Source organism: Pseudophryne corroboree, chromosome 1 (assembly GCF_028390025.1).
Source record: "Pseudophryne corroboree isolate aPseCor3 chromosome 1, aPseCor3.hap2, whole genome shotgun sequence".
NCBI lineage: Eukaryota > Metazoa > Chordata > Amphibia > Anura > Myobatrachidae > Pseudophryne > Pseudophryne corroboree.
In genome coordinates, this window is record NC_086444.1 from 755,760,287 (window position 1) to 755,785,437 (window position 25,151).

At 45.6% G+C, this 25,151-nt stretch overlaps 1 protein-coding gene across 2 annotated transcripts in view; it reads left to right on the plus strand.

Moving 5' to 3' along the window:
- LOC134909808 (probable E3 ubiquitin-protein ligase HERC6) overlaps positions 1-25,151 on the plus strand; it is a 244,695-nt gene that overhangs the window by 112,389 nt on the left and 107,155 nt on the right. For both annotated transcript variants that reach the window (XM_063917080.1, XM_063917088.1), the window contains exons 13-15: positions 7,381-7,517; positions 11,609-11,725; positions 12,916-13,023. In XM_063917080.1, the coding sequence (XP_063773150.1) occupies positions 7,381-7,517; positions 11,609-11,725; positions 12,916-13,023 (362 nt within the window). The remainder of the gene's footprint in view (positions 1-7,380; positions 7,518-11,608; positions 11,726-12,915; positions 13,024-25,151) is intronic.

Genomic DNA, 25,151 nt, shown 5'->3' on the forward strand with positions numbered 1-25,151 from the left:
TGTCGCAGGGACCTTCTGGTTCTCAAAAGCGCCCACTATCCCAAATAGTAGACACTGATAACGACACGGATTCTGACTCCAGTGTCGACTACGATGATGCAAAGTTGCAGCCAAAATTGGCTAAAAGTATTCATTATATGATTATTGCAATAAAAGATGTGTTGCATATCACAGATGACCCCTCTGTCCCTGACACGAGGGTGCGCATGTATAAGGAAAAGAAACCTGAGGTAACCTTTCCCCCATCTCATGAGCTGAACGAGCTTTGAAAAGGCTTGGGAATCTCCAGACAAAAAACTGCAGATTCCCAAAAGGATTCTTATGGCGTATCCTTTCCCGACTAAGGACAGGATACGGTGGGAATCTTCCCCAAGGGTGGACAAAGCGTTAACACTCTTATCCAAAAAGGTAGCGCTGCCATCTCAAGACACGGCAACCCTCAAGGATCCTGCTGATCGCAGGCAGGAGACTACCTTGAAGTCAATTTACACACATACGGGTACCTTGCTCAGACCGGCGATAGCGTCGGCTTGGGTTTGTAGCGCTGTAGCAGCGTGGACAGATACCTTATCGGCTGATATAGATAAGCTGGATAAGGAAACCATTTTATTGACCCTGGGTCATATTAAAGATGCTGTCCTCTATATGAGAGATGCTCAGAGGGACGTTGGCCTACTGGGTTCCAGAGCTAACGCTATGGCGATTTCTGCTAGACGAGCCCTATGGACCCGACAATGGACGGGTGATGCCGACTCAAAGAGGCATAAGAAGTTTTGCCTTACAAGGGTGAGGTGTTATTTGGGGAAGGTCTCACGGACCTAGTTTCCACAGCTACGGCAGGTAAATCAACTTTTGTGCCTTATGTTTCCTCACAGCCTAAGAATACGCCACATTATCAGATGCAGTCCTTTCGGTCGCATAAACCCAAGAGAGTACAGGGATCTTCCTTTCTTGCCAGAGGTAAGGGCAGGGGGAAAAAGCTGCCAACCACAGCTAGTTCCCAGGAGCAGAAGTCCTCCCCGGCCTCTACAAAATCCACTGCATGACGCTGGGGCTCCGCTGAGGGAGTCCGCCCCAGTGGGGGCACGTCTTCGACTTTTCAGCCATGTCTGGGTTCACTCACAGGTGGATCCCTGGGCAATAGAAATTGTTTCCCTGGAATACAAGCTGGAATTCGAAGAGGTGCCTCCTCGCCGATTTTTCAAATCGGCCCTACCGGCTTCTCCCCCAGAGAGGGAGATAGTTTTAAATGCAATTAAAAAATTGTGTCTTCAACAAGTGGTGGTCAAAGTTCCCCTGCTTCAGCAGGGGATGGGGTATTACTCAACCCTGTTTGTAGTCCCGAAACCGGACGGTTCGGTCAGACCCATTTTAAATTTAAAATCCTTAAACCTTTACTTAAAAAGGTTCAAGTTCAAGATGGAATCGCTCAGAGCGGTCATCGTCAGCCTGGAAGGGGATGGTGTCCCTGGACATAAAGGATGCATACCTTCATGTTCCCATATATCCACCTCATCAGGCGTTCCTGAGATTTGCTGTACAGGATTGTCATTACCAATTTCAGACGTTGCCGTTTGGGCTTTCCACGGCCCCGAGGATTTTCACCAAGGTAATGGCGGAAATGATGGTACTCCTGCGCAAGCAGGGTGTCACAATTATCCCGTACTTGGATGATCTCCTAATAAAAGCGAGATCAAGAGAGCAGTTGCTGAACAGAGTATCACTTTCCCTGAAGGTGTTGCAACAGCACGGCTGGATTCTCAATATCCCGAAGTCACAGTTGGTTCCCACGACTCGTTTGCCTTTCTTAGGCATGATTCTGGATACAGACCAGAAAAGGGTTTATCTTCCGATGGAAAAGGCCCAAGAACTCATGAATTTGGTCAGGGACCTGTTGAAGCCAAAAAGGGTGTCTGTGCATCACTGCACTCGAGTTCTGGGGAAGATGGTAGCGTCTTACGAGGCCATTCCATTCGGCAGGTTCCATGCGAGGACTTTCCAATGGGACCTTCTGGACAAGTGGTCCGGGTCACATCTACAGATTCATCAGATGATCCCCCTGTCCCCCAGGGCCAGGGTATCTCTCCTGTGGTGGTTGCAGAGTGCTCACCTTCTAGAGGGTCGCAGGTTCGGCATTGAGGACTGGGTTCTGGTAACCACGGACGCGAGCCTCCGAGGTTGGGGAGCGGTCACACAGGGAAGAAACTTCCAAGGTCCCTGGTCAAGCCAGGAGGCTTGTCTTCACATCAACGTCCTGGAGTTGAGGGCCATATACAACGCCCTTCGTCAAGCAGAGCAGTTGCTTCGCAACCTCCCGGTTCTGATTCAGTCACACAACATCACCGCAGTGGCTCATGTAAACCGCCAAGGCGGAACAAAGAGCAGAGCGGCAATGGCAGAAGCCACCAGGATTCTTCGTTGGGCGGAAAATCATGTAAGCGCTCTGACAGCAGTCTTCATTCCGGGAGTGGACAACTGGGAAGCAGACTTCCTCAGCAGACACGATCTACATCCAGGAGAGTGGGGACTTCATCAGGAAGTCTTTGCAGCGATAGCAAGTCAGTGGGGACTGCCTCAGATAGACATGATGGCGTCACGCCTCCACAAGAAACTACCAAGGTATTGCGCCAGGTCAAGGGACCCTCAGGCGGTGGCGGTAGACGCCCTGGTGACACCATGGGTGTTCCATTCGGTCAATGTGTTTCCTCCTCTTCCTCTCATCTCCAAGATATTGAGAATCATAAGACGAAGAGGAGTACGGACAATTCTCATTGTTCCAGATTGGCCGCGAAGGGCCTGGTATCCGGATCTGCAGGAAATGCTCACAGAAGATCCGTGGCCTCTTCCTCTCAGAGAGGACCTGTTACAACAGGGGCCCTGTCTGTTCCAAGACTTACCGCGGCTGCGTTTGACGGCATGGCGGTTGAACGCCGGATCCTAGTGGAAAAGGGCATTCCGGATGAGGTCATTCCTACTCTGATAAAGGCTAGGAAGGACGTGACAGCAAAACATTATCACCGTATATGGCGGAAGTATGTATCTTGGTGTGAGTCCAGGAGTGCTCCTCCGGAAGAATTCCATCTGGGCCGTTTCCTTCACTTCCTACAGACTGGAGTGAATTTGGGCCTAAAGTTAGGCTCCATTAAGGTTCAGATTTCGGCCCTATCCATTTTCTTTCAGAAGGAATTAACTTCTCTCCCAGAAGTACAGACTTTTGTGAAGGGAGTGCTGCATATCCAGCCTCCTTTTGTGCCTCCAGTGGCACCCTGGGACCTTAACGTGGTGTTGCGGTTCCTTAAGTCTCACTGGTTTGAACCGCTTAAAACGGTGGAATTAAAGTATCACACTTGGAAAGTGGTCATGTTGTTGGCCTTGGCATCGGCTAGGCGAGTGTCGAAGTTGGCGGCTTAATCTCACAAAAGCCCCTATCGTATTTTCCATGTAGACGGAGCGGAATTGCGGACTCGTCCTCAATTTTTGCCCAAGTTGGTTTCATCTTTTCATATGAACCAGCCTATTGTGGTGCCTGTGGCTACGCGGGACTGGGAGGATTCCGAGTCCCTTGATGTGGTCAGGGCGTTGAAAATTTATGTGGCCAGAATGGCTCGGGTTAGGAAAACAGAGGCACTGTTTGTCCTGTACGCGGCCGACAAGGTTGGCGCTCCTGCTTCGAAGCAGACTATTGCTCGCTTGATCTGTAACACGATTCAGCAGGCTCTTTCTACGGCTGGATTGCCGTTACCAAATTCTGTAAAGGCCCATTCCACTAGGAAGGTGGGCTCTTCTTGGGCGGCTGCTCGAGGTGTCTCGGCATTACAGCTGTGCCGAGCTGCTACTTGGTCTGGTTCAAACACCTTTGCAAAGTTCTACAAGTTTGATACCCTGGCTGACGAGGACCTCATGTTTGCTCAATCGGTGCTGCAGAGTCATCCGCACTCTCCCGCCCGTTTTGGTGCTTTGGTATAATCCCCATGGTCTTTACGGAGTCCCCAGCATCCTCTAGGACGTAAGAGAAAATAAGATTTTAAACCTACCTGTAAATCTTTTTCTCCTAGTCCGTAGAGGATGCTGGGCGCCCGTCCCAGTGCGGACTATCTTCTGCAAGACTTGTATATAGTTTTTGCTTACATAAGGGTTATGTTACAGTTAGGATCAGTCGGCTGATGCTGTTTTGTTTCATACTGTTAACTGGTTCGTATATTCCATGTTATACAGTGTGGATGGTGTGGACTGGTATGAATCTTGCCCTTAGATTAACAAAAATCCTTTCCTCATACTGTCAGTCTCCTCTGGGCACAGTTTCTCTAACTGAGGTCTGGAGGAGGGGCATAGATGGAGGAGCCAGTGCGCACACATATCTAAAGTTCTTTTTAGTGCCCATGTCTCCTGCGGAGCCCATCTATTCCCCATGGTCCTTACGGAGTCCCCAGCATCCTCTACGGACTAGGAGAAAAAGATTTACCGGTAGGTTTAAAATCTTATTTTTAAACATTTTATAATAAATGAAAATTCATTTATATAGAAATAAGTTTATTAACATATTAGGTGGTATTTAAAATCTGTGTGTTTTTTTTTTCCTGAACAGTCAATAGGACATGCTATGCACTTTATTTTTAATAGTCGGTGGGATGTAATGCAGTCCGAGATCGCCAGAGGCACCAGTTGCTGCCCGATCTCAGTCATTTTTTTAAAGGGACAATCACTTACAATGCAACTACCTTGTGATTGTCCCTTTAAAAAAGTCAGATCGCACCTCTGGTGATCTTGGACTTCATTACATCACGCCAATTAAGTTTTATCAACTGGTAAGTAACCCACAAATTCTTCCTTTCTGTTAATATTTGTGTAACTTATGCTAGGCACTGATGGCACCTCCTTATTGGACCCTCAGAAAATAATACATTCTTGAGTTTCTCACAGTTAGAAAGGCCCAACATAAAGGAATACAGAAGGCCAAATATTTTACATCTAGAAAATAAGGGAAAGAACACTAAAGGGGATATTCAATTAGTGCCAAATTTTCTGACAGTCGTAAAATCGGTACTAATTGTGTATGCAATAGCGGGCATTTTCGCCCGTTATTTAATCCATTTTCACCCATACCTTTTCGTTTTGTTTTGTTTTTTGTCAAATCGGCATGGCCAAAAACAGACCCATAAACTGTCGAAAACGCCCACAAATTCTACAAAACACGTGGATTGGCATCAAATTCGCTGATCCACATGGTTTTTGCCCATGCGTTTTTTACGACCAGTTAAAAATATGGCATGGGCATTGAATAGGTTGAATGTAAATTCAACTTAAAAATGGGTGAAAAGTGCAATTTTTTCGACTGGTCGAAAAATGAGCACTAATTAAATACCCCACGCAGAGGATATAAGAAATCATAATTTTATTATTTATACTCATTATAATAAAAAAATTAGACATCTAAAAAAATGCAATTCATGGGAGTAGTTTAAAAAAAAATAGATACAAAATACAGAATATATAAAGTATAACAAACAAAGCAGGAAATGGACAAGTCATATTATACAGGTACTAGGTAGAAAAGAGTATTTTTATGCCACAGATTCATTTGCAATCGGATATATTTTAGTAATTTTAACGGGGTTACATATTCACTGTTATTGAAATTATATGTCAATATACAGTTTTTCTTTCTAGTTTATTGAGTCAGTGGGGCATATTCAGTTGTTTTCCCCGAAGGCGCAAGGTTATTTTCCTATTAAATTGAAGGAGAGAAAATGAGTTGCGGTGGTTACTATTACAATGTTGTTATTTTTTTGCACCCCCAGAGCAAGTCCTGAAATAATTTTTTTTTAAAGAAAAATCATTGGGCCTTCCTCTGGCACACCTGCATTAACCCCACCCCCCACCCTTCCCCTTCCTCCTCAATGATTAATTAAGCAGTTGAAAGTTTTCAGTTAGCTTAATTAGTTCTTAATTACTCACCTTTCCGAAGCTATATCTTCTTCCTCCAGCCTGTTGGGTGTGTGACCCCTGGTGTGTTTGACCCCCGGTGTGTGCGTGATCCTCAGTGTGTCTCCGGGGGCACCGGCAGAGAGAACTACTGTACATCTCCCAGCAGCTACCTTCCCTCCCAGCATCCACCTCCAGGGGTGGAGAGTTTTTTTTTTTTTCTCGCACTGCAGGGTTTTCAGAGCAGAAACCCCAGCTTACTTTTTTTTTTAAAATTGGATACCCCGAGTACCGGGAGCGTGCATACCCGCTGTAATCCACCATTGGGCACCAGGTCTGCAATACTTTTCTGCTGGCAAAACCTTGCACCAAATTGGATACCCCCTCTATGTCTGCAGCTCTATTATGAATAAACAATGCCCTTGCATTCATACACACCCTGCCTCAGTGTTAACTAGCTAGAATATACACAACACAGGATTATATTTAGGATTTGCAGTGAATGTGCACCTCAAAACGCTGATTAGATTAATGCCAGGACACATCTGGGTCCACATCTATTCTAAGTTCCCAGGATACGGCTACAAACTATATACGCCTATTCGTACTAAGGCCCTCATTCCGAGTTGATTGCTCGCTTGCTATTTTTTGCAGAGCAGCGATCAGATAGTCGCTGTCTTTAGGGGAGTGTATTTTCACTTTGCAAGTGTGCGAACGCTTGTCCAGCCGAGTGGGACGAAAAAGTTTTTTGCAGTTTCTGTGTGGCTCTGGACTTACTCAGCCCTTGCGATCACTTCAGCCTGTCAGCTCCCGGAATAGACTTCAGACATCCGCCCTGCAAACACCTGGACACACCAGCGTTTTCCCCACCACTCCCAGAAAACGGTCAGTTGACACCCATAAACGCCCTCTTTCTGTCAATCTCCTTGCGATCGGTTGTGCGAATGGATTCGTCGCTAGAAGCATTGCACAGCAACAATGCTGTTTGTACCCGTACGATGCGCGTGCGCCTTGCGGTGCATGCGCAGTAGTAACCTGATTGCTGCGCTGCGAAAAATGGCAGCAAGCGATCAACTCGGAATGAGGGCCTAAGTGTGGAACACCCTCGCTCCTTGCAGCAGCTAATGCAGACGTCTGCTGTATAATACTGGTGCTAATATACATGCCTACACAACCTGAGGTAGAGGATTTTATAATGCCCCTCTGTCATCTTGTGATTTGGTAAAAGTAAGAAGAATGACCCAAAAAATATTAACCAAAATATTTTTTATTTTATTAGCAATAATGTACTGTATCTAGCACAACATATTCCAGTGCACTTTATAATGTTTCTGTGTAATGTGAGTGGTCAGGTTATCCTTGCTTATTTACTAGATTTTGCTTTATGAGCAACAGTAATGCGTGATACTGATAACTGGTATTAATGTAATTGTCAAATGCTTTGTTGTCGTTTATCAGAGACATTGTGGTCATCACTACCAGCACTCTCCCTGTCAAAGCAAGTTCAGATGTTTAAAATTTCTTTGGTGCTGGCTGTGTACGGTCAGGAGCATTTTATTAAAGATCTGTTAGAAGTATTAAAGAAGCTTTTCAAGGTGAGCATATATGTATCTCAATTTAAAAAACCTAGGCGCTAGTAGTCCATCATATACAATTACCAACTGATCAATATCAGACAGCCGTGACCCCCATTCGCTGTTAGGAAAAAACCTCTGCAGGTTTAAAAGCCAATGAAAGATCTAAAATATCCCAACTGCGCTTGGGGTTCACATAAGCAAAATAAAAATTAACATTAACAGTTCACAATGCCACGGTATAGTGTGTTTTACATATTTTTATTTTCTCATATCAGTTTTAATTTTCAATTATAAAAAGAGAACAAGAAGAAAAATACTGTGCTCAGTATAAAAAGTTTTAAAAGACATATAAGCCATGATACTATGTATATATTACAAACAAATTTACAATGCAACAATATAACATTCGGCTGTAAGTATGTTAAACAACAATCAAGAGGAAGTCAGGGAATATGAATTTAAGCCTTTCAAGGTGAGCATATACAGTATATGTATCTCAGTCTCCCACTTGTTAAACTATGTGTGATATAGTCTAGCATCAGTTTACATTCGGATATATGGGCCTAATTCAAGGCTGCTAAAAGCAAAGTCTTCCTGTACTGGTCAAACCATGGGGGTAATTCAGATCTGATCGCAGCAGCAAATTTGTTAGCTAATGGGCAAAACCATGTGCACTGCAGTTGGGTCAGATATAACATTTGCAGAGAGAGTTAGATTTGGGCGGGTTATATTGTTTCTGTGCAGGGTAAATACTCAGTGGCGCATGCAGGAGGGGTTTCCGAGTACCCGGAAACCCCCCCCCCTGATTAGCTGAATTTTCTTATTGAGACGGAGACAGCTGTGTCTCCGCTGTCTCCGTCTCGGTAAAAAAGCCGCGAGCGCGGGAGCGGAGCTGCAGCAACCAGTCCACAGAGAGCTAAGTATGCAGCTCTCTGCTTACAGTCACGAATGTCCCGGGGGCTCCCTCCGTCCTCACACGTCCACCCCTCTGCTCCCAGCCCACTGTGTATATGTAAGTTCAAAATCTTTGTTTGTGTGTGTTATGTACAGTATGTATGTGTTATGTACAGTATGTATGTGGGTTTGTGCTTGTACTGTATGTATGAGAGTTTGTTTGTTTATGTGTGTGTGTGTGTGTGTGTGTGTGTGTGTGTGTATATATATATATATATATATATATATATATAAAGAAACACATTTGACCGGCACTCCACATAATGGACTAGCACCTGGGTGCCCTCCCAAAGACCTGTGAGGGACTATGGACGGCAACGATACCGGGCGGCACCCGTAGGAATTTTCAATGATGTAGACAGCATACAGTACGGCTGCTGTATGTGTATATATGTGTATATATATGTATATATAGAGACACACACACACACACACACACACACACACACACACACACACACACACGTACAGTTCAGATAAGCAGGTGGAGCTATCAGGACAATCTGCAGCAACGGCGGTGCTTACTCTTTTCAAACCATTTTCAAGGTTACAAAAAAACAACCATACACGTTCTTACCTTTATAGGATAACATCCAGTGATCCTCCATACCGCTATCCCTGCAAACGCTGTCCGCTCCCGATGACATCAGAAATCACTGGGTGTTATCCTATAAACTGTAGGTAAGAACATGTATGGTTTTCTTATATCCTTGAAAACGTTTTGAAAATAAACTAAACGTTGGAGTAAGCACCGCCGTCTACTGGATTTATTATGCTGCAAATTAAGTCCCGAGAGTGCCAGCATATCAGAACTGTATTCTTACTGACTCTGTCGACTTAGGAGGGCACCTGGGCATTTAATTATGTATGGATGGAGTGCAGATTTTATGACACTCCTTATTATCTGATTCTGCGGTACTAGTATGTACGGAGGCAGGACGGCACTCATAGACATTGGTATACCATAGAAAGTCAGCACAGGACGCTGTAGCTGTTTGACAACGTTTCAGAATTACTGTACACTCTGAAATGTCGACAAACAGCTACAGCGTCCTGTGCTGACTTTCTACGGTATACCAGTCTCTATGAGTGCTGTTCTGCCTCCATATATATGTGTATATATGTGTGTGTGTATATGTATATATGTGTATGTATATATGTGTATATATGTATATATGTGTGTGTGTATATATATATATATATATATATATATATATATATATATATATATATATATATAAAATAGATTACACTTTCATGCACGTATACATACACACCCACCGACAGAAACCCCCCTCGCTAAATCCTGCGTTTTGCCCCTGATACTGGCTGCTATACTATTTATACAGTGCAATTCAGATTTCAGTTTGAACACACCCCACCTACATCTAAAGGGTGATACACACTGACTGATTAGACTAGATTGCTTAGAAATTAGGAACACACCACTCCGTGTGTAGGGGTGCCGGCGACAGTGATGCACGGTCCTATCACCGGTGCTAGATTGGCATGCAGGCACAATCTAGCAGGTCGCTCATTTCACCGCACCCAGTGTCCCCCCCCCCCCCCCCCACACACACACACACACACACACACACTCCCTCAGCACATCACACTGTGCTGAGTGGGAGGAGAGATGTGTGCTGAGCGTTTCGCTTAGTACACATCTAGCTCCACATCTCCCAGTCAGTATGGCCCTTAACTCTCTCTGCACGTTATATCTGGCGCCCCCCCCCCCCCCCCTTCCCTGCAGTGCACATGGTTTTTCCCATTAGCTAACAAATTTTCTGCTGCGTTCATATCTGCATTAGGCCCCATGTGCGCTGCAGGTGGGGCAGATATAACTTGTGCAGAGAGAGTTAGATTTGGGTGGGTTATATTGTTTCAGTGCAGGGTAAACTAAATACTGGCTGCTTTATTTATACACCGCAATTTAGATTTCAGTTTGAACACACCCCACCCAAATCTAACTCTCTCTGCACGTTATATCTGCCCCCCCCCTGCACTGCACATGGCTTTGCCCATTAGAGGATAATTTTTCCATAGGGCTGGTGCAATGTTCGATGGCAGGACCAATGTGCAGCCGATACTGCTTCTTAATACTCATAGCGGCAGATTATCAAAACAGCCAGTGGGCATTTCTGTACGAATTCCATTGGCTGCTGCATTAGCAGAAAGTTGCAGTCACACTGCGCAAAACACCTCAGAACTACGTCCACCTCAGAATCGGGCCTGCTATCTCATTCACAACCCCCCGATCTTGTTGAAGAAATCTGAAGGCAGTGGCAGAACTTGTGAGTGGTGCAGAAATATAATTTAGGCCCCCTATTCGACCCCAACCCAAGTTCACAATACAGTATGCCACACGGCGGTGCATGACAGGGGGAGGCAGTGGGTGTCGGCAAGAGACAAAGGGAGGCAGATGGTGACGGGGAGAGCCAGTGATTGACGGAGAGGCAGTGTGTGACAAGGAGAGGCAGTGGATGACAGGGGTAGAAGCACAATGTTCTGCGTGGCGTGGAAACCCACATGTACCTTGGTGGGGGCAGGAACACAAAGGCCTCTGCTCTGTCTGTGACACGGGCCCCCACCCCTTGTGCTTTCCACAGTTTGGCACTCAGACAGACTCTGACAGCACCAGTTACATGGCTATGAGATGCCTTTAATTTACTGACCGTAGTGAATCAGAAAAAATGTACAGCTGTCTTTTAATTCGAAGCAGTAGGTGGGTGAGATCATCAGCGCTGATAGGTGACAGGGCTCCTCTATCAGTCTGGCACACACGAGGTCAGCCCTGCCCCCCTATGGTAAGGGGCAGGCCCCTCAGGCAGTGGAGCCCACCCTGAACTCTGCACCGGGCCATTCACCTGACATTTCTCAAAATGGTCTGCAGGGGAGGTCAGGGGATAACTCATTGCTGGTCTGGGCAGCAGTGGGCCCCTTAGTCCTCGGGGGGCTTGGTGCAATGCACCTGCTGCACCAATGATACAGTAGTTCCACCCCGTCTGAAGGAATTACTCACTGAGCTAGAAATTGCCCAGTGTGTACAGGTTCACACTAATCTGATAACTGCTCTGTCAGATCAGCAGCATTTTTCATACTGCTAATTTGGAAGTAAATTCATCCAAAGGTTTTCTCTACTTTCTGTGATGCAGGCAAACAAGAAAGCCAGTTATAAAGTACCAATAGCTTTCTTCTGCGTTCCTGAAGTCTCCGATATAATCATCATCCCTGTGGACCTTAACAACTGGCGTCTATGGCAGAAGGCGACTGTGAGTAAATCAGCTGTTTGTACATTAATAAATGCCAATCTGGTAATGATTATTTTGTAGTACATGTGGAGTTCACAGGAGAAGTGTTTACTTAAAACACTTGTATAGCAGGTACAAAAGAATAATCAATAAATTGCAACTATACTTGCCAAAACAAGAGTTTTAGGCACGATACAGAGATGGATGCAGTAGCACAGTAGCTGCCTGTTTAGATGCAGCCACTGTGCTAAATATGCTAATGCTGCAGAAGGTGTCTTATGTAAACAGATGCCTTCTGCATGCTTGTGTAATCCGTGGCATCAGATCACTTGTGTGAACATTGGCCAATTCAGTAATCCTCAGGTTCCTCACGATGGCAGGATGTTCAATCTGTCAGAGCTAGTAACTCTGCGTCGGAAAACGCAGTCCCGGGCCTCAGCACTCCCAGGAAGCAGGGATGACATACCTCCATTTTTAGTTGGGAACACTGCCCAATGCCGCCTCCTCCCCACTGCTTAACGGCCTTGTGGGACAGAATGGCCAATCATAAATGGATTGCATTGCCCGAACTTTGAAAAAATAGCCTACGTAATTAGGAGAAGTATAATGCTGTCTGCATTATGTGGCAGTCACTTATTCTGTGTGTAGTATATGGTGGCAACTAAGGCTGTCTGTAATATATTGCAGTCATTAATGCTGTCTTTATATACAGTATACGGTCACTAATGCTGTATTATATGGCAGTCACTAATGATCTCTATTATAAGGCAGTCACTAATGCTGTCTGTATTTTATGGTGTCACTAATGCTGTCTGTATTATATGGCAGCCACTAATAATGTCTGTATTATATGGCGGTCACTAATGCTGTCTGTATTATATGGTGGTCACTAATGCTGTCTGTATTATATGGCAGTCACTAATGCTGTATTATATGGCGGTCACTAATGCTGTCTGTATTAATGTTGTCTGTACTATATGATGTTCATATAGGTAGGGGGTGACTACTATCCACAGGGACGGAAGGCGGGGGTGCCATGATTAGTCTTTACCCTGGGTTACAGAAAGGCTAGCTTCCCCCTGCTGTATATACAAGTTATCTTGGATTAGTACCTCATACCAAGATATGCAATATTCAATGTTGTATATGTTCGATAGTGATTATTTGTCCCTGATATTGTATTAATTATTCTCTGTCTTTCTCATGTACAGGAGGCTGAACAAGATGCCCTTCCTCCAATATATTATCGTTTTCCATTTATCTTCACATTTGCCACTAAGGTTCACTATTTACACTTTGATGCGTCACTGAAAAAGAATGTAAGTTTTTACTATCATTGGTGAGATAGCACAATCATATCCAAATTTTCATCTTTGCGCATATAAATTTCTATGACCCTCTCCCCCAATCCCCCAGCTGCTTTCTTTTGCCCAGCAACAGACCAGTAAGGTGATGCCACTTTGGAGCAGGGAAGCAACCAGGTAGGGGGTGTGGAGCGGTATGATGATGAGCCGCATTGCCTCACTGCCTGTCTTCTCCATGCTCCGGGTGCAGTCAGAAGGGGTCAGGGGCAGATGCCGGCGATAGCAGCATGAAGCACGCACTGCCGGCGGTAAGATGGCAACCAGGTCCCGGAGCTCGCCCTCCATTGTTCCCCGCTCTCCTGACAGTCTGTCTGTGGGATCCTGGGGCCATGGTTTGTATACACAAAGTCCCCTGGCAGGTGTGAGATGGCATCAGAGGTCCTGATTGGCGTGAGGAGATGGTGGAGTTCACAGCACAGCTCATGGGTCCTGCAGTGGTTAAGATCTGTGCCTCTCTCCAGTCCCATTTGGAGTCACGGGCGGGTTGGATTCTACCATAGGTGGGCGATCGTCGGTGCAAAATAACAGAATGGTTAAGTGCTGTCTAAGCAACAGACACCAATCACAATAGATTTTGTTAAAAAATAATTTTATCAATAAAACACTGAAAAGCATACAATCAGGGCCGGCTCAAGGCACGTTCCTTAGGAGTGGCTGTGCGGGGTACCGGACTCCTATGGGCGGCGATCGGCCATCAGGCATCTCAAATCAGGCACTGGTCCATCAGCCAATCTGAGTGCGCGGACCAGCAGCAGCTGCCAGACCAAGAGCTTTGATTGGCTCACGAACTGGCATCATATTTAAGATGGCCACTGCAGAAGAGGGAGACCGGACTGAGAGGCAGGAGAGACACGTGCTGTAATCTCCTCCCCTCGGGCACAGCAGCAGAGCCCGGCGGCGGTGAGCAGCACTACTGGGGCAATATGTGTATCTGCCACTATTGGGGGCAGTATGTGTATCTGGCTCTATGGGGGCAGTATGTGTATCTGTCACTATTGGGGGAAGTATGTGTATCTGGTACTACTAGGGGCAGTATGGTATCTGGCACCATGGGGGCAGTATGTTTATCGGTCACTATATTGGGTGGCATTATGTGCATCTGGCACTATATTAGGGTGAATTATGTGTATCTGGAACTATTCTGGGGGGCATTATGTGCATCTGGACTATACTGGGGACATTATGTGTAACTGGCACTATACTGGAACGTTATGTGTATCTGACACCATATTAGGGACATTATGTGTAACTGGCACTATACTGGGGGCATTATGTGTAACTGGCACTATACTGGGGACAGTATGGGTATCTGACACTACTGGGGACAGTATGTGTATCGAACACTATACTGGAACGTTATGTGTATTTGACACTATACTGGGGACATTACAGTATGTGTAAGGAGCATTACTGTGGGCATTATGGGGGGGGTGATAATGAAAAAAAAAAAATATATATATATATATATATATATTATAGTTTCATATCATAATATACAAATGTGAGGCATGCCCACTTTCCCAGGAGGGGGGCTTCAAATTATCTTGCTCAGGGATTAAGATTGTCCAGTCTGTAATCAGTTAATAGCCAGTCATGGGCAGCTATATTGAAAGGTTAGTAAGCCTAGTGATAATGAAAAGCAGCAGTCTTAGAGCACAGTCTGTTAGTATTAGTCATGCACACTGTAAACTCGTTTATGTAGGCAAATAAAAGAGAGTCTCAGGCTGCTTGGAAACTCAATAGGCATAAAAAGCTGCTTGGTATAGTTAACTTTACTCCTTTAGTACAGGCTGCAACTGGTGGTGCATGACACGATAGCTGTGTATTCCTGTATATCTCCTATGAGCTGCGAGTTTGTAACTGCAGCTCTATTCCCGCTGGGATTGTGGAGGTGCCGGGCAGTGTGAGGTGAAACCCCACAGTCATGTGACCAGCGAGGACTAACGATATGGATGCTGGATCCTTTTCTTCCTGTGAAGTGCAGTGCGCTCCATTTGAGTTCAATGGAGCGCAGGCTGAGATATCCTGTGTCTTGCTCATGGGGGTCTGTTTTCGGGAGGTGGTGACACGGGCAATACCCGCGAATTCTACAGGAAATGCAATGCGTTCCACCTAAGTGTATTGGAACGCACGCCAGCACCCTTGTTGAGGTTATCAGCACTTAATGTAGTGCTAGCCCACTTGTTTGGTAAGTACCATCTGAATAGGGAAATGTTGGTTTCCCACTTTTAACACTCGAACTCCTTGCTTTATTATGTTTAATTTTTTCCCCCATTGCAGTTGGTATAGTCTGGGGATGCATTGGTTTCAATGATTGTTTGATAGACTGGGCTGTCCTTTGGAAGTGCTGGGGGTATTTTAGGAGGCTTGTTAGGCATTGATCATTAGATACTGGTGTATATGAACAGATGCAACTTGCTGTACATGCTGTCCTTGTTGTATTTTCCTGATGATGATCCTGATGGATCGAAACGTTGAAATGAATTATCTCTCTGAAAAATCACCTTGATAAGTATAATTAAAATCAATGCTTTTTGCGTGCAAATCTCTGGTGAGTGCCCCTTTATGCTGTTTCTCTATCTATATATCTATCTCTCTCTCTCTCTCTCTCTCTATCTATATCTATATCTATATCTATAAAACGAAATAGAGGAGATGGCGCCAAGGGAGTTATATCAACGCCCTACCTAAAAACGGACCCTTACAGTACTCTCCGGATAAATTACGTCAGATAACAAATACTAACATAAAAATGTATTAAAACAACATATAAACCCGACACAAATGTTCATAAGTATACAGAGTTGATACATTTACATTTGTCGCACAATTTGAACAATCAGTTTGTAGTGATGAGGAAAAAGCGTAGATATATCACTACGATTTCCTCCTTCTCCTTATTGTAGATTCGGAGGTAACATCAGATAATAGATAGATAAATAACCCAACGCGTTTCGTCTTGTTCCAAGACTTCATCAGGGGTAAAATCTCTTCATTTCAGAACATATTGTCAGCACATAAAAGGTCATTCAAAGATGTATGAACAACGTTTCAATATTTCAATGGGACTTGATTGATACAGCGAGGACCATACCTCATATATCATCAGCTTGAGTCTGACATTCAGATATTCGAATATGGGGAAGATTCATATGTGTATAGAATCTAACTGGTTCGCAAGCATAAGGAACCTCGTCGGTCAGCAGCTTGAACCTGACACTCAGAGACTCAGGAGTGAAGGCAATTCAAATGGGTATAATGTCTAACCAATTTAGAACACGTGGTAGACCCTCCAGTGGTGCAGTGCTGACAGCCAAGTCTCTGTATAAATTATACAGAGACTTGGCTGTCAGCACTGCACCACTGGAGGGTCTACCACGTGTTCTAAATTGGTTAGACATTATACCCATTTGAATTGCCTTCACTCCTGAGTCTCTGAGTGTCAGGTTCAAGCTGCTGACCGACGAGGTTCCTTATGCTTGCGAACCAGTTAGATTCTATACACATATGAATCTTCCCCATATTCGAATATCTGAATGTCAGACTCAAGCTGATGATATATGAGGTATGGTCCTCGCTGTATCAATCAAGTCCCATTGAAATATTGAAACGTTGTTCATACATCTTTGAATGACCTTTTATGTGCTGACAATATGTTCTGAAATGAAGAGATTTTACCCCTGATGAAGTCTTGGAACAAGACGAAACGCGTTGGGTTATTTATCTATCTATCTATCTATTATCTGATGTTACCTCCGAATCTACAATAAGGAGAAGGAGGAAATCGTAGTGATATATCTACGCTTTTTCCTCATCACTACAAACTGATTGTTCAAATTGTGCGACAAATGTAAATGTATCAACTCTGTATACTTATGAACATTTGTGTCGGGTTTATATGTTGTTTTAATAAATTTTTATGTTAGTATTTGTTATCTGACGTAATTTATCCGGAGAGTACTGTAAGGGTCCGTTTTTAGGTAGGGCGTTGATATAACTCCCTTGGCGCCATCTCCTCTATTTCGTTTCATATTTTCACACATTTAGTTCCTCCTAACAGGGAACTTAGAGGATACAGGCAGCCATATAATTAATTAATTTTAGTGTTTTATTTGGAATAGCGCAGTGGGAGAGTAATTCTTGTCATATATATATATATATATATATATATATATATATATCCTGATAAAAATGCTGCTGCATTGAAATATTGGCTGAAAGTGGCTGTCGTGTGTTTTATTCCTGAGTGCTGATGTTGAAGCTTGTTTACTTATACTGAATATACAGTATATAAAATCTAAGGGGGCTCCAGAGATAACTGTACCGGGCCCAAAGATTTCTGTTGCCGAACATGGTTGCAATTACCTCTTTCTCTGACGTCCTAGTGGATGCTGGGAACTCCGTAAGGACCATGGGGAATAGCGGCTCCGCAGGAGACTGGGCACATCTGAAGAAAGCTTTAGGACTAGCTGGTGTGCACTGGCTCCTCCCCCTATGACCCTCCTCCAAGCCTCAGTTAGATTTCTGTGCCCGACGAGAAGGGTGCACACTAGGGGCTCTCCTGAGCTCTTTGTGAAAGTTTTAGTTTAGGTTTATTATTTTCAGTGAGACCTGCTGGCAACAGGCTCACTGCATCGTGGGACTAAGGGGAGAAGAAACGGACTCGCCTGCGTGCAGAGTGGATCGGGTTTCTTAGGCTACTGGACATTAGCTCCAGAGGGACGATCACAGGTTCAGCCTGGATGGGTCCCGGAGCCGCGCCGCCGGCCCCCTTACAGAGCCAGAAGAGCGAAGAGGTCCGGTGAAATCGGCGGCAGAAGACGATCCTGTCTTCAGATAAGGTAGCGCACAGCACCGCAGCTGTGCGCCATTGCTCTCAGCACACTTCACACTCCGGTCACTGAGGGTGCAGGGCGCTGGGGGGGCAGCGCCCTGAGACGCAATAAATCGATAAAACCTTATATGGCTAAAATAAATGCATCACATATAACTCCTGGGCTATATGGATGCATTTAACCCCTGCCAAAACATATAGAAAAACGGATGATAAGGACGCCGAGAAAGGGGCGGAGCCTATCTCCTCAGCACACTGGCGCCATTTTCCCTCACAGCTCAGTTGGAGGGAAGCTCCCTGGCTCTCCCCTGCAGTCACTACACTACAGAAAGGGGTTAAAAAAGAGAGGGGGGCACAGATTAGGCGCAGTATAAACAATACAGCAGCTATAAAGGGAAAAACACTTATATAAGGTTATCCCTGTATATATATATAGCGCTCTGGTGTGTGCTGGCAAACTCTCCCTCTGTCTCCCCAAAGGGCTAGTGGGTCCTGTCCTCTATCAGAGCATTCCCTGTGTGTGTGCTGTGTGTCGGTACTTTTGTGTCGACATGTATGAGGAGAAAAATGATGTGGAGACGGAGTAGAGTGTCTGTAATAGTGTTGTCACCCCCTAGGGGGTCGACACCTGAGTGGATGTACTGTTGAAATTAGAGATGAGCGCCTGAAATTTTTCGGGTTTTGTGTTTTGGTTTTGGGTTCGGTTCCGCGGCCGTGTTTTGGGTTCGAACGCGTTTTGGCAAAACCTCACCGAATTTTTTTTGTCGGATTCGGGTGTGTTTTGGATTCGGGTGTTTTTTTCAAAAAACACTAAAAAACAGCTTAAATCATAGAATTTGGGGGTCATTTTGATCCCAAAGTATTATTAACCTCAAAAACCATAATTTACACTCATTTTCAGTCTATTCTGAATACCTCACACCTCACAATATTATTTTTAGTCCTAAAATTTGCACCGAGGTCGCTGTGTGAGTAAGATAAGCGACCCTAGTGGCCGACACAAACACCGGGCCCATCTAGGAGTGGCACTGCAGTGTCACGCAGGATGTCCCTTCCAAAAAACCCTCCCCAAACAGCACATGACGCAAAGAAAAAAAGAGGCGCAATGAGGTAGCTGTGTGAGTAAGATTAGCGACCCTAGTGGCCGACACAAACACCGGGCCCATCTAGGAGTGGCACTGCAGTGTCACGCAGGATGGCCCTTCCAAAAAACCCTCCCCAAACAGCACATGACGCAAAGAAAAAAAGAGGCGCAATGAGGTAGCTGTGTGAGTAAGATTAGCGACCCTAGTGGCCGACACAAACACCGGGCCCATTTAGGAGTGGCACTGCAGTGTCACGCAGGATGTCCCTTCCAAAAAACCCTCCCCAATCAGCACATGATGCAAAGAAAAAGAAAAGAAAAAAGAGGTGCAAGATGGAATTGTCCTTGGGCCCTCCCACCCACCCTTATGTTGTATAAACAAAACAGGACATGCACACTTTAACCAACCCATCATTTCAGTGACAGGGTCTGCCACACGACTGTGACTGATAATGACGGGTTGGTTTGGACCCCCCCCAAAAAAGAAGCAATTAATCTCTCCTTGCACAAACTGGCTCTACAGAGGCAAGATGTCCACCTCATCATCACCCTCCGATATATCACCGTGTACATCCCCCTCCTCACAGATTATCAATTCGTCCCCACTGGAATCCACCATCTCAGCTCCCTGTGTACTTTGTGGAGGCAATTGCTGCTGGTCAATGTCTCCGCGGAGGAATTGATTATAATTCATTTTAATGAACATCATCTTCTCCACATTTTCTGGATGTAACCTCGTACGCCGATTGCTGACAAGGTGAGCGGCGGCACTAAACACTCTTTCGGAGTACACACTTGTGGGAGGGCAACTTAGGTAGAATAAAGCCAGTTTGTGCAAGGGCCTCCAAATTGCCTCTTTTTCCTGCCAGTATAAGTACGGACTGTGTGACGTGCCTACTTGGATGCGATCACTCATATAATCCTCCACCATTCTATCAATGTTGAGAGAATCATATGCAGTGACAGTAGACGACATGTCCGTAATCGTTGTCAGGTCCTTCAGTCCGGACCAGATGTCAGCATCAGCAGTCGCTCCAGACTGCCCTGCATCACCGCCAGCGGGTGGGCTCGGAATTCTGAGCCTTTTCCTCGCACCCCCAGTTGCGGGAGAATGTGAAGGAGGAGATGTTGACAGGTCGCGTTCCGCTTGACTTGACAATTTTGTCACCAGCAGGTCTTTCAACCCCAGCAGACTTGTGTCTGCCGGAAAGAGAGATCCAAGGTAGGCTTTAAATCTAGGATCGAGCACGGTGGCCAAAATGTAGTGCTCTGATTTCAACAGATTGACCACCCGTGAATCCTTGTTAAGCGAATTAAGGGCTCCATCCACAAGTCCCACATGCCTAGCGGAATCGCTCCGTGTTAGCTCCTCCTTCAATGTCTCCAGCTTCTTCTGCAAAAGCCTGATGAGGGGAATGACCTGACTCAGGCTGGCAGTGTCTGAACTGACTTCACGTGTGGCAAGTTCAAAGGGCATCAGAACCTTGCACAACGTTGAAATCATTCTCCACTGCGCTTGAGACAGGTGCATTCCACCTACTATATCGTGCTCAATTGTATAGGCTTGAATGGCCTTTTGCTGCTCCTCCCGCAATTCTTCTGGCCACCGACAGCATCTCTTGCACGCCCCTGTCGTTTTTTAAATAATTCTGCACCACCAAATTCAAGGTATGTGCAAAACATGGGATGTGCTGGAATTTGCCCATATTTAATGCACACACAATATTGCTGGCGTTGTCCGATGCCACAAATCCACAGGAGAGTCCAATTGGGGTAAGCCATTCCGCGATGATCTTCCTCAGTTGCCGTAAGAGGTTTTCAGCTGTGTGCGTATTCTGGAAAGCGGTGATACAAAGCGTAGCCTGCCTAGGAAAGAGTTGGCGTTTGCGAGATGCTGCTACTGGTGCCGCCGCTGCTGTTCTTGCGGCGGGAGTCCATACATCTACCCAGTGGGCTGTCACAGTCATATAGTCCTGACCCGGCCCTGCTCCACTTGTCCACATGTCCGTGGTTAAGTGGACATTGGGTACAACTGCATTTTTTAGGACACTGGTGAGTCTTTTTCTGACGTCCGTGTACATTCTCGGTATCGCCTGCCTAGAGAAGTGGAACCTAGATGGTATTTGGTAACGGGGGCACACTGCCTCAATAAATTGTCTAGTTCCCTGTGAACTAACGGCGGATACCGGACGCACGTCTAACACCAACATAGTTGTCAAGGCCTCAGTTATCCGCTTTGCAGCAGGATGACTGCTGTGATATTTCATCTTCCTCGCAAAGGACTGTTGAACAGTCAATTGCTTACTGGAAGTAGTACAAGTGGGCTTACGACTTCCCCTCTGGGATGACCATCGACTCCCAGCAGCAACAACAGCAGCGCCAGCAGCAGTAGGCGTTACACGCAAGGATGCATCGGAGGAATCCCAGGCAGGAGAGGACTCGTCAGAATTGCCAGTGACATGGCCTGCAGGACTATTGGCATTCCTGGGGAAGGAGGAAATTGACACTGAGGGAGTTGGTGGGGTGGTTTGCGTGAGCTTGGTTACAAGAGGAAGGGATTTACTGGTCAGTGGACTGCTTCCGCTGTCACCCAAAGTTTTTGAACTTGTCACTGACTTATTATGAATGCGCTGCAGGTGACGTATAAGGGAGGATGTTCCGAGGTGGTTAACGTCCTTACCCCTACTTATTACAGCTTGACAAAGGGAACACACGGCTTGACACCTGTTGTCCGCATTTCTGGTGAAATACCTCCACACCGAAGAGCTGATTTTTTTGGTATTTTCACCTGGCATGTCAACGGCCATATTCCTCCCACGGACAACAGGTGTCTCCCCGGGTGCCTGACTTAAACAAACCACCTCACCATCAGAATCCTCCTGGTCAATTTCCTCCCCAGCGCCAGCAACACCCATATCCTCCTCATCCTTGTGTACTTCAACACTGACATCTTCAATCTGACTATCAGGAACTGGACTGCGGGTGCTCCTTCCAGCACTTGCAGGGGGCGTGCAAATGGTGGAAGGCGCATGCTCTTCACGTCCAGTGTTGGGAAGGTCAGGCATCGCAACCGACACAATTGGACTCTCCTTGTGGATTTGGGATTTCGAAGAATGCACAGTTCTTTGCTGTGCTGCTTTTGCCAGCTTGAGTCTTTTCATTTTTCTAGCGAGAGGCTGAGTGCTTCCATCCTCATGTGAAGCTGAACCACTAGCCATGAACATAGGCCAGGGCCTCAGCCGTTCCTTGCCACTCCGTGTCGTAAATGGCATATTGGCAAGTTTACGCTTCTCCTCCGACAATTTTATTTTAGGTTTTGGAGTCCTTTTTTTTCTGATATTTGGTGTTTTGGATTTGACATGCTCTGTACTATGACATTGGGCATCGGCCTTGGCAGACGACGTTGCTGGCATTTCATCGTCTCGGCCATGACTAGTGGCAGCAGCTTCAGCACGAGGTGGAAGTGGATCTTGATCTTTCCCTAATTTTGGAACCTCAACATTTTTGTTCTCCATATTTTAATAGGCACAACTAAAAGGCACCTCAGGTAAACAATGGAGATGGATACTAGTATACAATTATGGACTGCCTGCCGAGTGCAGACACAGAGGTAGCCACAGCCGTGAACTACCGTACTGTACTGTGTCTGCTGCTAATATAGACTGGTTGATAAAGAGATGTCTATGTAACTATGTATGTATAAAGAAGAAAGAAAAAAAAACCACGGTTAGGTGGTATACAATTATGGACGGACTGCCTGCCGAGTGCAGACACAGAGGTAGCCACAGCCGTGAACTACCGTACTGTGTCTGCTGCGACTGGATGATAAATGATATAAAAAATATATATATATCACTACTGCAGCCGGACAGGTATATATTATATATTATATAATGACGGACCTGCTGGACACTGTCTGTCAGCAGAATGAGTTTTATTTTTATAGAATAAAAAAAACAACAACACACAAGTGAAGTCACACGACGAGTGTTTAACTTTTTCAGGCAATCACAATATAAGTATACTACTAACTATACTGGTGGTCAGTGTGGTCAGGTCACTGGTCAGTCACACTGGCAGTGGCACTCCTGCAGCAAAAGTGTACACTGTTTAATTTTAATATAATATTATGTACTCCTGGCTCCTGCTATAACCTATAACTGGCACTGCAGTGCTCCCCAGTCTCCCCCACAATTATAAGCTGTGTGAGCTGAGCAGTCAGACAGATATATAATATATATAGATGATGCAGCACACTGGGCTGAGCCTGAGCAGTGCACACAGATATGGTATGTGACTGAGTCACTGTGTGTATCGCTTTTTTCAGGCAGAGAACGGATATATTAAATAAACTGCACTGTCTGGTGGTCACTCACTATATAATATTATGTACTCCTGGCTCCTGCTATAACCTATAACTGGCACTGCAGTGCTCCCCAGTCTCCCCCACAATTATAAGCTGTGTGAGCTGAGCAGTCAGACAGATATATAATATATATAGATGATGCAGCACACTGGGCTGAGCCTGAGCAGTGCACACAGATATGGTATGTGACTGAGTCACTGTGTGTATCGCTTTTTTCAGGCAGAGAACGGATATATAAATAAACTGCACTGTCTGGTGGTCACTCACTAGTAAACTCTCTGCACTCTCTACACTTCTACAGTACTCCTCCTAGTCCTAAGCTCCAGTAAATCTCTCTCTCTTGTAATCTAAATGGAGAGGACGCCAGCCACGTCCTCTCCCTATCAATCTCAATGCACGTGTGAAAATGGCGGCGACGCGCGGCTCCTTATATAGAATCCGAGTCTCGCGATAGAATCCGACAGCGTCATGATGACGTTCGGGCGCGCTCGGGTTAACCGAGCAAGGCGGGAAGATCCGAGTCGCTCGGATCCGTGTAAAAAAAACTGAAGTTCGGGCGGGTTCGGATTCCGAGGAACCGAACCCGCTCATCTCTAGTTGAAATTGCGTAACAGTGTCAGCTTTGTATAAAAGACAGTGGTTGACATGAGACAGCCGGCTACTCAGCTTGTGCATGTCCAGATGTCTCATACAGGGGCTCTAAAGCGCCCGTTACCTCAGATACAGACGCCGACACGGATACTGGCTCCTGTGTCGACGTGCAGAGACAACCGTGATTTCCAATAGGGCCACACATTGCATGATTGAGGCAATGGAAAATGTTTACACTTTTCTGATAATATGAATACCACCAAAAAAGGGGTATTATGTTTGGTGAGGAAAAACTTCCTATAGTTTTCCTGAATCTGAAAAATAAAATGAGGTGTGTGTGATGATGCGTGGGTTTTCCTCCGATAACAATTGATAATTCTAAAAAGTTATTGGCAGTATACCTTTTCCCGCCAGTGGTTAGGGTGCGTTGGGAAACACCCCCTACAGGGGATAAGGCGCTCACACGATTGTAAGAACAAGGGCTCTACCCTCTCTTGAGATGGCCGCCCTTAAGGATCCTGCTGATAAAAAGCAGGAGGGTATCCTAAAATGTATTTACACACATACTGGTGTTATACTGAGACCAGCAATCGCCTCAGCCTGGATGTGCAGTGCTGGGTGGCGTGGTCGGATTCCCTGACTGGAAATATTGATATCCTAGATAAGGACAGTATATTATTGCCTATAGAGCAATTAAAAGATGCTTTTCTGTATATGCATGATGCACAGCGGAATATTTGCCGACTGGCATCAAGTATAAGTGCTTTGTATCTACCAGTAAAGTGGTCAGGGATTCCAAACGGCATTTGGAATTGCCTTAAAAAAGGGGATGTACCCTAGGTCGCCTCTCAAAATAAGACGCCGTATTATCAGGCGCAGTCCTGGTTGGCAAGCGGACAAAAGGGTTCCTCTTTTCTGCTTGTGACAGAGGGAGAGGAAAATGGCTGCAGAGATCAGCCAGTTCCCAGGAACAGAAACCCTTTTCCGCCGCTGCCAAGCCCTCAGTATGACGCTAGGGCTTTACAAGTTCAGGCACGGTGGGGGCCCGTTCTCAGTGAATTTCAGTGCGCAGTGGGCTCACTCGCAAGTAGACCCCTGGATCCTTCAGGTAATATTTCAGGGGTACAAATTGGAATTCGAGACGTATTCCCCTCGCCGTTTCCAAAAAGTCTGTTTTACCGACGTCTCCCGCTGTCAGGGAGGCAGTT